Genomic DNA, 16,830 nt, shown 5'->3' with positions numbered 1-16,830 from the left:
AGTTATTCAATCTTGAGTTGTCTTTTAAACATTATGACGAGTAGCAAATTTTTTTTTGGGATTGAAAAACAATGTAACATTCAGTGCTTTGCTATTTATAAATGCATGTTTCTTTAAGTTCCTTGATTTGATTGCACTTAAAGCTTAATAAGTGAGGAATCACTATTATTGATCTTAGAAGTTGAATGATATTGGAAAATACTTTCTTCTTTTGAACTAAGTCAAATAATCCAAATAACTCAATGTCTCAGAACGAAATTGAGTGTTTGACATGAACTACTCCATCAATAATACTGGTTAAGGGATTGATTTGGTTGTTTGATTTCTAAATAATCATGATTAAGGAATTAACTTGATTTGCCCTTATAGTAAATTTAAATCTCATGTTATTTATATCTAGCTGTATATTATAATAGTTAAACGCGATTCACAAAAAGTTAATTATAATAGTTATTTACTATATATAGAAACCTATAACGACAGTTGACAACTCACTTATAATTATTGAGTACAACATATATATTTAGTAAAAAAGTGAGTTGAGTGAGAGTTCAGAGGAAGAGAGAAACTTCTAGTTGTAATCTATGTGATTGTGAATTTGGACATAAACATAAATTGAAATTGATTAACACTATTATTGAACCACATTACTTGTGCATGTCTCTTTCTTGTTTATTCCTTCCTTTATCTTCTACCAATCCTTTACAGCTTCTTCTCTATTATAGTATTTGCTTTACCTGGTAGACGATACAAGTGGATTGTCTAGTTTATTCCACAACATATATTAATCAAGTTATTTTTTAAAATAGTTTAAGTCTTAATTTAAACCCCTTTAAAGACAAAATAAATAGCCAATCACGTAACTATAACTTCTCTATATAACAACGAAAACAAATTTTCATTGTATAGCTTGTTCCAACAGCAATACAAATTCTCCAGCGCAGTCCATTTCAGCAAGATTATTTTAAGTGTCTATCCCAATCATGCGAAAACCAAATTGTATTCTTTAGGGAAGACAATCCTAAGCCAAATGATATTTCTGATGATAAACTTTTCTTTCCAATATTAACATAACCGTGTATCTAGAATTCATTCAAAAATTACAAGCTAGAAGAGTCTTGAATCAATTAATTCATAGTTATCCCAACCAAGACTTGTAATTCAAAACCAATTCTATCAAAATCAAATCTAATGAAATCTAAGTAGAAACTCGAGTAATAATAGCATTGTGCTGTCAAGTATACCATTTTTTTTCTTATTTAGGATCAGTTTCGAGTGCTCAATTCTCTTGTAGTTATCAATTCTTTACATATAACACTTAATTTTGAATGCTCTCAATATTTTCAATCTTTAATTCCTTAAATATAACAACACAAGGATCTTTCAATCATTCAGTAACATCCCTCAATTAATCAAATAACACCTCTGAAGCTATATCTGCTCCCCTTCCACGGGCTATGTACAGGCCAACATGATGCATCAACTCCTGCAGTATAGAAACAAGAATAAATTCATAAATAAGCATTGAAAATATTCATCCATTTTATCAGAAATGTCTGTTTGAATTTCTTTAATTTATCATGTAAGATCAGCATGACAATTGCTTGCAATTTGTCTGTCACAGACACAAACCATGTTAGTGCTGACACAAGTTATTCCCTAGCACCACAGAGGTAAGCAAAATAGGGTCTGGAAAAGGTATCAGAACTCATAACTATCGAGGTTATTACGAAGTGTTCATTGTCATATAGTAAAAGAGAACGGATACATTTTTTCCAAGCTATTAAGATTAAGTTTATCATTTCTGCAATACAAGTCAACTCTGAAAAATAATTTAGGAGCAAGGCTCACAATAATCATAACCAACACTAGAAAGAATAGCTAAATTGTCTTCTGGCTGAGGGCTGATGTTTAGGCAATTAAGATATAAATTCAAGCAAAGAAACATTAAAAAAATAAAGTATTCCAACAAGAGCCAAACTTCAATTTCACCAAAATACCTGTGGATGAGATACAAAAGCCTTGTTAGTTTTGGCAACATGTAATGGCAAATCATAAGTAGCACAAGCTTGGGAAGACACTATCACATTTTCCAGAGGGGAAAGGAAACCACGGTTTCTTGCAGACAAGACAGAAGAAACAAAATCCAGCACGCATATATCAGTGCATATCCCAGCAACCAAAATCTGCAACCAGAAAAACCCAGACCCTTAGAACCCCAACAAAAATCTCATGAACTGATGAAAATAATATCCAAAATATGTCAACCTATTCCAAGAACAAGTCTAGACAATTTTGACAAATAGGAAAGAAAATATTTTATTTTGACACAGTATCAGTGTAAAAGATTTTAATAGTCCCTATACTTTTATCTATTTAGTTATGATCCCTATCAGTGAGTATTAATTTGCATATTTTTCATGTGAGTTTTAATCCTATAATCTTCTTTCTACTATTAAAAGTAAATTGTCCAGATATTTTATTAAGAATCGGTTCGAGTATTTTCACTTAATAAGATATTGGTTACAGAACAGATATAAAACTACAGAGATTTGTACCCGTGAAGAAAATATATATAACTAATAGAATCATAACCAGAAAGTAAAAACTAAAACATCATAATCAACCCTAACATCAAAACTGATCTTAAACCACCTGTTTCAAAACTGAAAAGTTTCTTGTGCAACATTAGTTACTCCAATAACTCTTACCACTTTTTTGCTTAAAATTTTTACAGTAACCAATTTCAAAGGAAAGACTTACTTGTTTTATCTGATTACTTTTCACCCAATCAATGAAGACATTAGAACCATCTTTCTCAGTTGACCCAAGGAATCCATCAATGCATTCTTTTTGTCTGAGTGTTGCATTGGGGTCATTTTCCAACCATAGGAGATCTATAAACTCAAAGGCAACCAAATCAGAAATCTAATAAGCACACATCCTCAAAACAACCCAATAGGAAAAAGTAAATAAGGTAGCCTTTATCACACTAAAGGAACAAAACAGATAGTTCTCCTTGTTCCTTTCTATTTGTTTCGACCCATAAATTATGTCACTTTTTAAAGATACCATTCCAACACGTCTTTACCAAAAACTAAGTCCAACTACACCAACAATCTAATATAAAGAGTCATACATGACTTTTAAAGTAATTACAATAAAAGTAAACAATTGTTAGTATAAAAAAAGTATGTGAAATAAATCCTAAAAGAAGAAATTACCAGGGACGAGTTTTTCTTCGTTTGATCCTATAATGCAGTGTGGTGGATAAGGAGGTTCGGGTTTGTCGGGGTGATGACAATCAAGCAAAGCAAAAATTGGCCAGTTTCTCTCAGAGAACGCTTTGGAAAGCCTCACAGATTCCTTCACCATATCAGAAATTCGTTCATCTGATTCTTTCGGCGCCTACGCAATACAATAATATTATAAACAAAATGTAATAATTAATTAAAAAACGACGACGAAACAGACAAAGGGAGAATCGTTGTTCATGGAATGGTTTTGCCAAGTTATTACAAGAAACAAAAAAACACAAATTATTTACCAAATTGCCAGCACCAACGGTGCAGAAGCCATTGACAACGTCGACGAGTACGAGGCCGGTTTTGATGTTTTCCGACAACGTGAGAGGTTGTTGTTTGACGGGGATCTCCTCTCTGAGAAGCTCCACAGTGTTGGAAGAAACCATGTTTCTGAAACCGTGTTGTTTGAGTCAAGATTCTTAATGCGTTTCACCAAACTAATTTTCTTCTAATCTTCAACTAAAGCATTTCTTCTGCTACTCAAATATTACTTTTTTATTCACCTCTCTTCAATACTTATCCCGTGATCATAAAATACTATGAGGACTCGTTAAAGTTTTAAGTAATTAATATTTATTAATTTAGTGTATATACTGATATATTTTATTAATGTTAAACTTTATTAGTTACTAAAATTTTAATTATTTAGTATTTTGTATTTTAAATGATACTGTCCACGAATCTTAGAGAAGGAAAATAATTCAGAAAAGACAAGTTAACTTAAATGGTTGCAAAAGTCTCTCTCTCTCTCTCTTTGGGTATCTTTTTCAAAGGCTGTCGCAATTCAGCTGGCACATCAACTACGTCACGATTATGTAGACTCTTTCTTCCTTCCTTCCTTTATCTTCGTATCTTCTTCTGGCACCTCCATATACAATATGAAAATACATTTTTATCTTTCTTGTGTTACCCAATAATTTATGGATTATGTAATCTGGAAACGCATTTGAAAAAGGACTTCTAGATTACATAATTCGGAAATTAAAAAAGACTTTCAGATTATGTAATCCGAAAAATAATCATACATATGAAAAAAGACTTCTAGATTATATAATCCGGAAGCTAATTACAAATTTGAAAAATGACTTTCAGATTATGTAATCCGGAATATTACAGAGGGGCAGTTTTGGAAATATGAAAATCTATGGAGGTGAGAGAAGAAGGTATGGAGGTGCAGGAAGAAGCAGCTATCAAATTTTTGTATGCTTCCTGCACCCACCACTTTTCAACCTGCACCCAACATAATTTCAAAAATTCTAAAAATATCATTTATTTCGGAAATGAAAATCCGAAATTGAAAATAATATATTCTAGAAAAATAAATCTGGAAGAAATTTTTGTGTTTCGGATATAAAAATCCAAAAAAAAAATCAAAATCCCATTTTGGATAAAAAATCTATAACTGAAAATAATACATTCTGAAAAAAATTATCCAAAAGAGATTATTGTGTTCCGGAAAAGAGGATTGGAATGTAATTTTATATGTACCCCATTTTTTTAAGAATGTTTTCGGTTTTTCTTCTGTGATTGGGTACAGTAATATGGTGGGCAAGAAGCAATTGCCCTTGCAATTTTGTTTTTATTTTTAAATTAAAGGATTAGAAAGCACGTAACAGTTAAACAGTCAAACAAAATTTATGAAGAAATTGTTGTTGGTTTAAGTGGTACTAACTTATCTTTCCTTAAAATAAATTCATACATTAATTCTGAACAAAATAGTTTAACTTAAGATATTTATTAATCAATTACTTATTATACTATATCATATTAGTGTATCTACCACTATTCAAGAATTACGGAAATATATATATATATATATATATATGATAATATAAAATAGATAAATAGAGTGAATGATAAATATTTAATAATTAATCATTTTTTAAAAATATTTTAGTATAAGTTCAAAAGTTTATGAATACAAGTTAATTATATAAGAGTACTAAGTCAATTCTCTTATTATTTTTTATTTATATATTTTATAATTTGGCTAGTTCGGTCAAATAATTTTTTGTAGGTGTGGATCTTCCCTCAAACTTCACCAATAATTCGACCATCAATCTTTTACTATTCTCGGTAAGATCGTATTATATATTTTTAATTAAAAAAAATCACCCTTCCATTTTATCTATGGATCGCACATGTTGACGTTGTTGTTTGATTATAATTAAATTTTGGGATCAAACTAGTTAAATAATAAAATTTAAAAAATTAATGCAATTAAATCTGACTATGTTTTTCCTCTTTTTCAAATTCATCAAATCTAATACTTGAATGTACTACCATATACCCATTTCTAAAGAGTGGAAATATTTCAGATAGAATATGATTTTTATAAAATGCATGTTATGAGAAAAGGAGTTTAAGTTGTTTATATACATCTTTCTTCCCTAACTTCGTGAGATGTCTTTTCTTTTAAGGATAATATTAGGATGAAGTTCTGATTTCTAAAACAGACAATACGTCGGAGGCAGTGATTGACTCTAAGAATGTTATCTTAATGAATCTTTGGCGTTGTCTGTGTGTATTGAAAGCTCATTTTCTTAACTCTTGATTGAGATTTGGTTCGGTACGTCTAATATAATCTCACATAGTTTAAGAGTTGAAGTCAATATCAATTTATATACACATTTCTCCCTTAATCCTTTAAGATTTATTTTAAAGACAAAACTGAGACAAGACTCTGAGTTTCAAAACCAACAATATACTTCATATACTTCAGATGTAATGATTAACCCTAATAATATCATCTTAATGGACTTGAATTTGGAACAAATAAAAAAAATAAGATTAGGATTATATCATAAAAGAAATCTTAGCATGTCTAAAAATTATTTTCATAAAAAATAATAAATTTGAATTATAATTGCGTTTTTTTTTCAATTATACCTTGAAACTATTCATCAAACTTTTTTCTAAGAATTTCATTTTGATTTGATAAAGGAGAATGATTGACCATAGACTTTGTTTTATGATTCGGCTTGACTTTTAGTGCGTAAAGAAGAATCATTACGGTTTGAAGACTAAGCAAGGCTTAGAATATAATGAAAAGTTTATGAGATTTATGATATCTTATAATATTATCTTAATTGTCTTAATCAGTTTAGTATTTTTATTACATTAGTCAAATGTTCGAAAACTTACTAGAAACACTAGAGGCAAATTTGAAAATATAATATTAATTAACAAATTATCAACAAAATTTACTTTTTTTAAAAAAAAATTAGATGTGAAAAATGCATAGTTGTATGTATTATAATTTTAACTAAATTAGCACCTTATCTTACACCAATGCTATACAATTAAAAAAATCCATTAAAAGAAGGAAAATATTCAAAAGAAAATGATGGAAACCATTATTAGTTTACATTGATTATCAATAAAATATAGAGCGAGAAATATTCTTCGTATACTATATAAAAAAAAAGCTAGTTTTATCCACATCTAAAACTGTCAATAATGTTAAAATTTCGTTAATAAATGAAAATGATTAACGAAAAATTTATCGATAGTATACAAACACATATCCATTAGTAAATTCGCCAATAATTAAAAAATACAAATTTATCGATAATTTTTTGTAATAAAATATATTATTACATATTGATTATAAAAATTAACATATGTCATATCGATCAGAATACTATAACACATAAAATCACATATTCTATTTGTTTTATATATTATAACTTTTTTTTTTCATGTGCATATTTTGTTTTAGCCCTTAATTAGATTTCTAGTAATATTAAATATGTACAATTTATTATTTGCACTTTAAATTCAGTAATACAAAAGTTATAACATATTTACACACCACTTACTCCATATAATCCATACCAACCAGAAAAAAAAATTCTAAATTAATCCAAACATACTTTCTAGTAGAGATGACATAGCGACTAAATTTATTTTTAATAAGAATTAAGCAATATCATCAATATCATCTTTACACTAAGAATATATAAGACTCAGACAAACTTCTTAAATAGCGTGTCTGTATCATATATGTATCAAAAATATATTTATTGAATTTATGACAATTCTAGTACGGTTATATCATAATTTTAAAATGATAAATACATTAATTTTTTAAAAAGTTAAACTTATTGTATAAATTTTTATTATAATTAAAAAATAAGAAATAAATTTTTTAAACCAATATGATACCTACTCATTAGACATCGGAGAAAAAGAAAAAGTTAGACTTCGTGGTTCCTACCCCATGAAAGTTGATAAAATATAGAGCTAAAATTTGGCATGTGATTAGGTGATGCATAAAGATGTGGTACATACTATTCAGAAACTACATTTTTGGGTTGGGCGAGGACTTTACAGAGAGAGTGAGAGAGACAACGTTATCTCAACAACACTCTGAATGTGGCCATAAACAAGCAAGTAACCCCTCTTCAAATAGGCCACTTGAATCATTCAATCATTCAAATCTATATAACTAAAATATTAGTATGATCCAATTGACTGTGACACTGAACTTTGGCTTCCACAGTTCCAAACTCTCTTTCCAAAAACACCAATGGATTGGGACCTACTCATTTAATTCTATGTTTTCCACCGTATAATCATCATTGTAATAATGTCACAAAACTGTTCAATTTCTCCCCTTCATCCTTGAAAGAAATACTGAGAGAATAAGAATAAGAATAAGAAACTTCCATTTGAAGCAAAGTGATTCACAAGGACCTGTTGTACTGGTTTCCACCAAAATGCAGTGAAAACTGGAGATCGTTTACTATTATTTCCTTCAAGAGTATTAGGAGAAGAAGAAGTAGAAAACAATTAATGAAGGTTGAACTTTTTGCAGGAGTGTTATGTTTTATGTTACCCTTTCATTTGAAAATTCAGCTTCAAACTTGGGTGGCTAGGTCCTTTGTCAACATCAAGTGGCCATGCCAGAGAGACGTTTATGTGATTAAGGTCACACACTCACATTCATGCTTTCCTTTGATAGCAACTTGCGAGCTGCAATGAGTTGAAGTGAAGATAAGATATGTCTCAGAATGTCCTTCCTTCAACACTGACCGTTAATCGCTACACCAAAGCACGTTGTTGTGATGGTTTTCTTTCATTGTCTTTTCTCCACATACTGTTTCTTTGCTTCTACTCTCTCACTCTCCGGAATTTGGCTCTTTGCGGTGATGTGAAGCCTCTGGTTTGTTCTGTCACGTTGCAAAGCTTTCATCTTTGTTCTCTATGCTATATTGGGTTGAATCCAACTTGTTTCAATTGTCTGTACCCATCTTTTGAAAGAAAACAGTTCAATGGAAACTGGGTCGAGTTCGGAGTTCTTGGATAGGGGCAAGGCTATGGAGGGTGGCACTGGCAAGAAACCTGATGTTGGTGCTGCCAAAGTTGAGCCCTTTGTGCCAAAAAGTGATCACAGTCCTAAAGAGTTGAGGTCGTGGGCTAAGAGAACCGGGTTTGTGTCTGATTATTCTGGGGAAGCTGGAACCAGTGCCAGTGAGAAGTTTGATAGTGTTGGGTTTGATGTGAAGAGTGTTGATGATCAGAGAGAAGGAGGGTCCTCTCCCAAGATAGAGATTGATCCGGTGCTGGGGTTGGCGAGGCCTAACAGGGACAATGAGATTGAACCGGTTTTTGTGTCCAAGCACGGAGACATGAGAAGTGAGAATGAGAGAGTTTTGAGGTCAAAGGAAGAGTGGAATGGGGCAATGTGGAGTCAAAACCAGACAAGGAAAAACAGGGATGACGACCCTGCTTTGGCTTTGGCTGGTCATGGTGGTGCTAATGGAGTGATGGTGAATATGAATCGGGATAGTAATAGCCATGGAGTTTCTGCAGTTGCTCCTCTTCCCGAACAGAAGAAGGAGAAAGGAGTAGCTGAAGATGTTAAGGTGAATCTCTTTCCAGAGGGGGAGGAACCTGCTGGTAGAGGATGGCAGGGAGCATCTGGATTGAAGTATGGGATCACAGAAAATCCGGGTCTCGGTTAGTTTCAATTCAATTTTCTGTTTCTCACATCACATCTTAAGTTATAATGCTAACTATTTTTTCTGCAATGCAACTTTCCACTTTCCTTGTCTGTGCTACATAGATTTTGTTTGATAAAGGCTCTGTTAATCTTTCCTTTGCCCATTTTTTATTAACAAAATACTATCACTATTACTATGATACTATTAGCAAGGGTTAATTAGTTCATATTTTGCTAAACATTTATTACTTCTTTTTATTGATCTATCTTTAACTGCAGTTCCTCTTATATACTACGGCCTGCAGCACTACCTATCGTTGGTTGGGTCGCTAGTATTAATCCCGTTAATCATGGTGCCAACCATGGGTGGAACAGATGTAAGAAATGCCTTTATGTAATGGTCCTAGGAAAAGCTGATATGATACTTTTCCATATTCACATGTATTCACTTACATCATTGATGGCAGAACGATACTGCAAGTGTAATTTCAACAATGATGTTTCTTTCCGGAGTCACAACGATACTGCATTCCTACTTAGGCACAAGACTACCTTTAGTTCAAGGGAGCTCCTTTGTGTATTTGGCACCAGCGTTGGTTATCATAAATGCTGAAGAATTTCGAAATCTAACACAACATGTAAGTTCCATAATTGATAGAAAATATCAATATATTGTCCTTGAGCCCTTTCAGGCTTGTAAAGTTATATCAAGTAATCTAAATCCTGCTAAATTAAACTATGTCAGGACATGTTAACTTACGTGATACCCATGTTCAAGCATTATCTATTTGAATCACCAAAATGGTCTTTCCTTTTTGCTTCTTTCTGTTTTGATGGATCAACCCAGTGAATGGGATTGTTGTTCACTAGTCTTATTTGCTTTGATTCCAGTTTCCATATTAATCTCTGCTAATAACTGCAGAAATTTAGGCACATAATGAGGGAGCTCCAAGGAGCTATAATTGTTGGTTCAGTATTCCAATGTATCCTGGGACTTAGTGGTTTAATGTCTCTTCTTCTCAGGTAACAAGTTGCATGTGATCTTTCGAATTTCATCTTTTCATTTTTATTTAGTTTATTTTGCTAGTTTGTTAAGCTGCTATGCTGTTAAATAATTAATTTAAACAAATGTCATCCATTAACATAATACTAATAGATAAAAAGATGCATAATGTCCTGTTTTAGGCTTATTGTTTCTAACATGGCTCTTAGAACATATACCATAGTTTAGGCATCTAGAAAAGAATTATGAACAGAATAAGCCTACACAATTATTGGGGGCATTTGGTAGAGCTTCTAGAGAGCGTTTCTGAACGAACTGATTGCAAAAGCTATCAAGACATGAGTCTAATGTGCTAATTTTTAACGACTTGTCATAGGATCATCAACCCAATTGTAGTAGCTCCAACTGTTGCAGCTGTTGGTTTAGCATTCTTCAGCTATGGCTTTCCGCAAGCTGGCACTTGCATGGAAATTAGCATTCCGCAGATAGCACTAGTTCTAATATTCACACTGGTGAGTAGTATTTCAAGAAGCAATGATATCGAATAATCTGGTGTATGAAAAGTCTTTGTAATGGCTGTAAAGTTCTTTACATATTAAAAAGACTTTCTGTGTTTCAGTTGTTTCATTCTTTGTAATGAAATGGTTTTAGTTGTTTTCTCAAACTCATCTTTGTTTCATCTATTTCTTATTTGAAGCATCTTCGAGGAATATCTATCTTTGGACATCATACATTTCGAATTTATGCAGTAAGTATCTTGAATTAACATGTTCCTTATTTGATTTTGGTTTCTCTTAAGACATGGCATACACTATGTATAATTCATGTGCTTGATAAGTCTTGGATCTTGAATACCATTGAACTTTCAATTCAAGATTACACTAAGTTGATTCTAATACATATTAGACCATACTATATTTTACAACTTAAACTCATTCTTCAAAAATATTATTAATAACTATTGTTTAGGAAGTTACTATTTTTAAAAATTTCCTTATGTTACAAATCTATATTTAAACAAATTATTATTTAATAAATTAGTGACTTTCTCTCCCTCCGGTTCTTTAGTGACTTAAGTTTCTTCTACCAATGGGTGGTTAGAGGGAATGTGAATGAACCAGTGCAACCCACCATATAAGGCTAGCATTTTGGTTCAATTTATCAAATAGATGAATTCGGAAACTTCTTACACAATACTAGCAATGCTTGTGTTTGATGATCTGAATGAACAGCAAAAATGAAGGCACACCTAGAGAAAAATAATCTTTGGGAAATAGTTGAAGAGACTTCTAAGTTTGTCCTCTACCAACCAATCCAATGGCTCACATTAAAAATCACAAGGAAAGGAAAGGAAGAAAGTCAAAGGCAATATCTGGTTTAGTTTTCCTCATTGCAAACATTGTGCCAAAATGAGTCATTCTCCTTTCAAATGTTGGGAAGACCTAATGTAAAGTGTGAAAAATGCAACAATGTTATGAATTGAAGTTTGCTTTGAAAGTTTCACCTTGGGTAGCAAGATGAACAATTTATAAGAAGAAAAACTACACAAACCTATATAGGTTAGTGAATTGGAAGGCCCAAATTGGATAAGAATGAGCAAGATGAGCAATATACAAAGAGAAAAACTACAAACTCACCATCTTAAGATTTTGGGTTAGAGATGGTGTTCTAGTCTCTTGTATTGGTTTGCTAATGACTCATTGATATTGAATCTCCCCAATTAATATATTATTAAGCGAGTCAATTGATTGAGAAGGGATTGCAGGTCATCTTTGAAAATAAACATTTTGATTAAAGATGTTGATTACAAAGAAAATTTCAGTATCAAAATGAGAGAGAAAAGTTTCTCAATTGATCTGGTGGAGGAGAGGCAAGCTACTTATCCAGCTACTGTAAACAATACAGAGGTTTGGAATAAAAGGTTGAGTCATTTTCATACATCTAGTTGTCTTGAATATGCAACGAAAGAAGTTGGTTCATGACTTCACTTGGGTTTTGAATTACCAACCTGTGAGGCTTGTCAATATTGTAAGCTAGCAAGACTACCATTCAAACAAGAAACTTGGAGACCAACAAAGAAGTCGCAACTGATTCACACAGATTTGGCTGGATCCCAAAGGACTACTTCACTTAAAGGGAGTAAATATTACATCATCTTTATTGATTGATGATTTCATAGAGTGTGCTGGATTTACTTTGTCTAGTCTAAACTAGAGGCTGCATGTATATTTTGGAGATTTAAGAAATGGATTGAACAGTAAAGTTGCTACATAATTCAAGCTTTAAGGTCCAACAAGACTGGAAAGGAGTACACTTCAAAACAATTTACCATGTTTTATAAGGAAGTAAGCATTAAGTATCAATTAACAGTTCCTTACACCCCTAAAAAGATGAGGTTAGTGAAAGAAAGAATCAGATGATAATGGAAATGGTCAGATGTATGCTTCATAAGAAATGGTTATCAGAGGAATATTCTGCGGTGTCTGAAAAAACACTGCAATATTTTTTTCTAAATAGACTTCCCACCAAAGCAATAGAAGGGAAGATGCAATGTAGCAGTTTTAAAACCTGCAGGATATTGTGAAGCAATGGAGGGTTGCAATGCAGGAGTAGCTTACCATGATTGATAAGAATCAAACTTGGGATCTTAGTGTTGAAGGTGTGTAACAGTAGTTGCGTGGTAGGATCTTCTACTGACTGTTTGACCATGTTTTTAGGTTTGCTATTTCATTTTTCTGTTATTTAATAGCAGTTATGTTAATTTCTTTAGGAAGTTACTGTTTTTAAAAATACCCTTCTGTTATGTGAATTCCTCTCCCTTCAATTTTGAGTGAGTTACGTTCTTGAACCAATAATATATACTAACCACTTGTGTTTACAAACTTTGGAATATTTGCAGGTTCCCTTGAGTGTTACATTAACTTGGATATATGCGTCGTTTTTAACAGCTGGGGGAGCATATAACTACAAAGGATGCAATCCCAAAATCCCAAGTTCAAACATTCTGACTGATGCATGCAGAAAGCATGCTTATACCATGAAACATTGCAGGACTGATGTATCCAACGCGTTGTTAACTTCTGCATGGCTCAGAATTCCTTACCCTTTGCAGTGGGGTTTCCCTATTTTCCATTTTAGGACTTGTATAATCATGGTCATAGTATCACTGGTTGCTTCTGTGGATTCAGTAAGTAATTCATTTAAATGCTTCCAAATGCAAAATATTAGCTGCATGGTATTATGAATCCCACCATTATAGAACCAATGTAACATCGTGTATTTGTACTAGTATAATGCTAGCAATAAAATTAGTATCATGGATTAAAATTTAGCAAACTAATGTGTTCACAACCAGCTTCTTCCAAAACAACCAAATATCAACTGATTTTAGTAATACATTTGTTTAGAACAATGAGGTTGTCATATGGAGTCTCTAAAATTTATTGTGTTAAAAGAAATTGGGTGTTGGTAATCCTTTAAGACCCAAACACCTCTTTTAAACCTTTGAGTGGATTTTCATGTTTAAAGAAAGGAATAAGATGATAAAAAACGGTTAAGAAGTGTATTTTAAGTCTAACTTAACCTAATTGCATCCACTTATATACTATGAAATGCTCTAATATCTAGTCGATGTGGATTTCCAACATAAAATTGTGACTAAGTGAATGACAAGTTGGTTTTGTAGGTTGGAACTTATCATTCTGTATCTCTGCGAGTCAATTTGAGGCCTCCAACTCCAGGAGTTGTGAGTAGAGGAATTGCATTGGAGGGTTTCTGTAGTATATTGGCTGGTCTTTGGGGTTCGGGAACTGGCTCAACCACCTTAACAGAAAACATTCACACAATTGACACAACAAAGGTGGCAAGTAGGAGGGTTGTGGAACTTGGAGCAGCTTTCATGATTCTCTTTTCCTTTATGGGTAAAGCAACAAAACATAATGACAAACCATAATTTGATGTCAAAACTACTGAACACCCTTTTCATTTTACCACTACTACAGTCCAATCTATGCCTTTTTAATTTGTAGGAAAAGTGGGTGCTCTACTTGCTTCCATTCCTCAGGCTTTGGCTGCTTCTGTACTGTGTTTCATCTGGGCTCTTATAGCAGCTTTGGGGCTTTCAACCTTACAGTATGGTCAATGTGCCAGCTTCAGGAACATGACAATAGTTGGTGTTTCACTCTTCCTTGGTCTATCCATCCCTGCATATTTTCAACAATACAAGCCTCAAACCACTCTGATACTGTCACCTTACCTCGTACCTTATGGGGCTGCATCTAGTGGACCATTCCATTCTGGCATCAAACAAGTAAGCACCATCTCTATTCTCACACCCTTTGCCAAATCAAATAGTATGAGAAGGAACTTATCTCCTCTCTCCCTAATGTTTCAGCTTGATTTTGCAATCAATGGTCTTATGTCCTTAAACATGGTGGTTACACTGTTGGTGGCATTCATACTGGACAACACTGTCCCAGGAAGTCAACAAGAACGAGGGGTGTATATATGGTCACGACCTGAAGACATTGCAACTCATCCTTCTCTGCTATCTGCATATTCTTTGCCAAAGAAAATTGCTAGATGCTTCGGTTGGGCGAAATGCTTGGGAATCTGAATATTAGTTTATGTCTGAGTTCTTCTATCCAAGGACTCGTGTTAAGATTCACTTCTAATCACTGGAGCTTAGAAGATATTGAAGCTCATGAAGAATATATACTTGGATTTCACAGCAACCAAATAGGAAGTAGTTTAGCACTGATTATGCTTGTGAATTATAGCTATTTTGCACTGATTATGCTTGTGAATTATAGCTATTTTACACTGCTCAATTTCTGATATGAAAACAAAACAAAAGAGAAGTTATTGTACTTGTACATTTATATTTTTTTAATCAATTAATGGTTCAATATTTATAGTTTCAGTTGATAATTGCTGTTGCAGTGAATCATTTTTGAAAATAATGCAACATATTTGTAGTCTTTAGGCTTAAACCTCCAATGACTTGTGAAGTGCTAACAGTTTCGTTATATATTCCATATCTTCTTTTAAATCTAAGTTCTTTCAAATTAATTGTAATGTTTTAAAGTTAAAATTTCAGTAACAACATCAACTATTGCTCACCAATTTCTTAAAGAAATCCTCTATTCATTGTCACTCAATTTCTTTTTCCAATCAAAAGATTTTGCAATAAAACCCTTTCATCATCATATCTGAAATTCATTACACTCTTCAATGCACCCATGAAGTCCAAACCATAAATTTCTTTGTGCACCTCCTTCTATTCCCTCTCAAGCAAAAATACATTCAAGAAAACCTTTCAGAACATGCCAAAGACCTTGCAATGGGTGTTTCTCCCTACACCCCAACAAATGGCTTCCTGAAACCCATTATTCTCGGAAAAAAAAACCATTTTACCCTTTTAAAAATGATTTCCAGATTGTTCTTTTCAGAATATTTCCAGAACATACTTTCCGTAACACATTTTATGAATTCTGGATTTATCATTCCAAAAATTAAAAAAAATGTGTTCCGGAAAGAATATTCCAGAATGGTTTTATGTCTTCCAGGTTTTTAGAAACACACTTTGCTTATGGAACTCCTATTCCGGAAACACCTTTTCTTACGGAACCCTTTTCCAGAATCACTTAAAATTATCAAAGATAATTCCGGTATTTCAAAGAATATAAGGGTGCAGGAAGAAAAATTAGGGGTATAGAAAGAAACACCCCCTTGCAATCTAGGAAAAGGAAGACAAAGAACAATGGGCCTGGGTTGAGCTACATTTAGAAAGCACAATGCATGTATTTCAAAGGGGTTGCAAAAAGAAGGGAGGTGAAATCACAAATTTGTTCCTAAAAAAATACATTTTGGATTTCACATTCCAAAATCTATTTTTAGATTCAGAGTTTATATTATGTGAAATTCAAAATGTATTAAAATATTGTTTTTGTTTTTTTGAAAAAAAAATACTTATTAATAAAGGAACTAAGTATACATTCATATACTAAAATATCAGGGTGTGCATGAACAAAGACATACACAACAATAAAACGAATAATGTTCATGAATAAAATTGTCTGCAAGGCTAACATATGTGCATGTAATTTCTAACATTTGTGTAGATACTTACGTCCTACTAACATAATATGAAGACCATAACTTAAACTATGCATAACATTTTCTATACTACAATATGTCTTCTGTTGGTTTGAGACAACCATCATATAATTTCACCTAAACTAATTTCTATCATATAATGTAAATGATAAGTAGTTGAATGTAAACATGATAAAATAAAGTTTATGTTGCATTAATAAGATGTCACTAAATACATTATCAATCCAAATCTAACCTATCTTAATTGAGCATATTCTGGTGAACTCTTTTTAACACAACATAAAATCATGATCACAATAGAAAATTTTCATAAATATAGTGTGAATAACCACTATCATGTTAAGTAGAACTAATTACAACAATAATAACATAAATCAATCTCTCTTTAAAAGTTAAAATCCATTAATTTTCTACAGATCAAGCAAACATAATCATCCGTATCATCAAACAAAAAACAC

At 32.3% G+C, this 16,830-nt stretch overlaps 2 protein-coding genes across 4 annotated transcripts; one reads left to right on the top strand and one right to left on the bottom strand.

Moving 5' to 3' along the window:
• Positions 1-1,226: 1,226 nt before the first annotated feature.
• Positions 1,227-3,846, bottom strand: LOC137808710 (nicotinamidase 1). The gene is made up of 5 exons (XM_068609969.1): positions 3,548-3,846; positions 3,225-3,408; positions 2,764-2,897; positions 2,001-2,186; positions 1,227-1,486 (listed from the first exon to the last, which is right to left on the bottom strand). The coding sequence occupies exons 1-5, from the start codon at positions 3,689-3,691 to the stop codon at positions 1,409-1,411; spliced, it is 726 nt and encodes a 241-aa protein (XP_068466070.1). The 5' UTR covers positions 3,692-3,846; the 3' UTR covers positions 1,227-1,408.
• A 3,871-nt stretch (positions 3,847-7,717) lies between these two features.
• On the top strand, positions 7,718-15,184 carry LOC137808709 (nucleobase-ascorbate transporter 11). Of its 3 annotated transcripts, XM_068609968.1 has the most exons (10): positions 7,718-9,269; positions 9,532-9,629; positions 9,720-9,890; positions 10,175-10,275; positions 10,632-10,767; positions 10,953-11,003; positions 13,155-13,442; positions 13,941-14,175; positions 14,284-14,564; positions 14,649-15,184. In XM_068609968.1, the coding sequence occupies exons 1-10, from the start codon at positions 8,582-8,584 to the stop codon at positions 14,868-14,870; spliced, it is 2,271 nt and encodes a 756-aa protein (XP_068466069.1). In that variant the 5' UTR covers positions 7,718-8,581; the 3' UTR covers positions 14,871-15,184. The 3 variants fall into 3 exon arrangements, 2 of the variants coding, with proteins under 2 accessions (XP_068466069.1, XP_090156034.1); XM_090299908.1 differs by lacking the exon at positions 10,953-11,003 and having other exon boundaries at positions 7,780-9,269; XR_016519361.1 differs by lacking the exons at positions 13,941-14,175; positions 14,284-14,564; positions 14,649-15,184 and having other exon boundaries at positions 7,899-9,269; positions 10,953-12,914.
• The last annotated feature ends 1,646 nt before the right edge of the window (positions 15,185-16,830 follow it).

The sequence above is a fragment of the Phaseolus vulgaris genome, chromosome 3 (genome assembly GCF_051622355.1).
Source record: "Phaseolus vulgaris cultivar YP4 chromosome 3, ASM5162235v1, whole genome shotgun sequence".
NCBI classification, from domain to species: domain Eukaryota; kingdom Viridiplantae; phylum Streptophyta; class Magnoliopsida; order Fabales; family Fabaceae; genus Phaseolus; species Phaseolus vulgaris.
This window is presented reverse-complemented; position numbering and strand designations above follow the sequence as displayed.

Coding starts and splice junctions, on each gene's coding strand:
- LOC137808710 (XM_068609969.1), bottom strand. CDS start 3,691: ATGGTTTCTTCCAACACTGTGGAGCTTCTCAGAGAGGAGATCCCCGTC. Junction 2,187..2,763: donor AAAGTAATCAGATAAAACAA/GTAAGTCTTTCC, acceptor TTCTGGTTGCAG/ATTTTGGTTGCTGGGATATG. Junction 1,487..2,000: donor CTTTTGTATCTCATCCACAG/GTATTTTGGTGA, acceptor TCTATACTGCAG/GAGTTGATGCATCATGTTGG.
- LOC137808709 (XM_068609968.1), top strand. CDS start 8,582: ATGGAAACTGGGTCGAGTTCGGAGTTCTTGGATAGGGGCAAGGCTATG. Junction 9,270..9,531: donor CACAGAAAATCCGGGTCTCG/GTTAGTTTCAAT, acceptor CTTTAACTGCAG/TTCCTCTTATATACTACGGC. Junction 9,630..9,719: donor CAACCATGGGTGGAACAGAT/GTAAGAAATGCC, acceptor CATTGATGGCAG/AACGATACTGCAAGTGTAAT.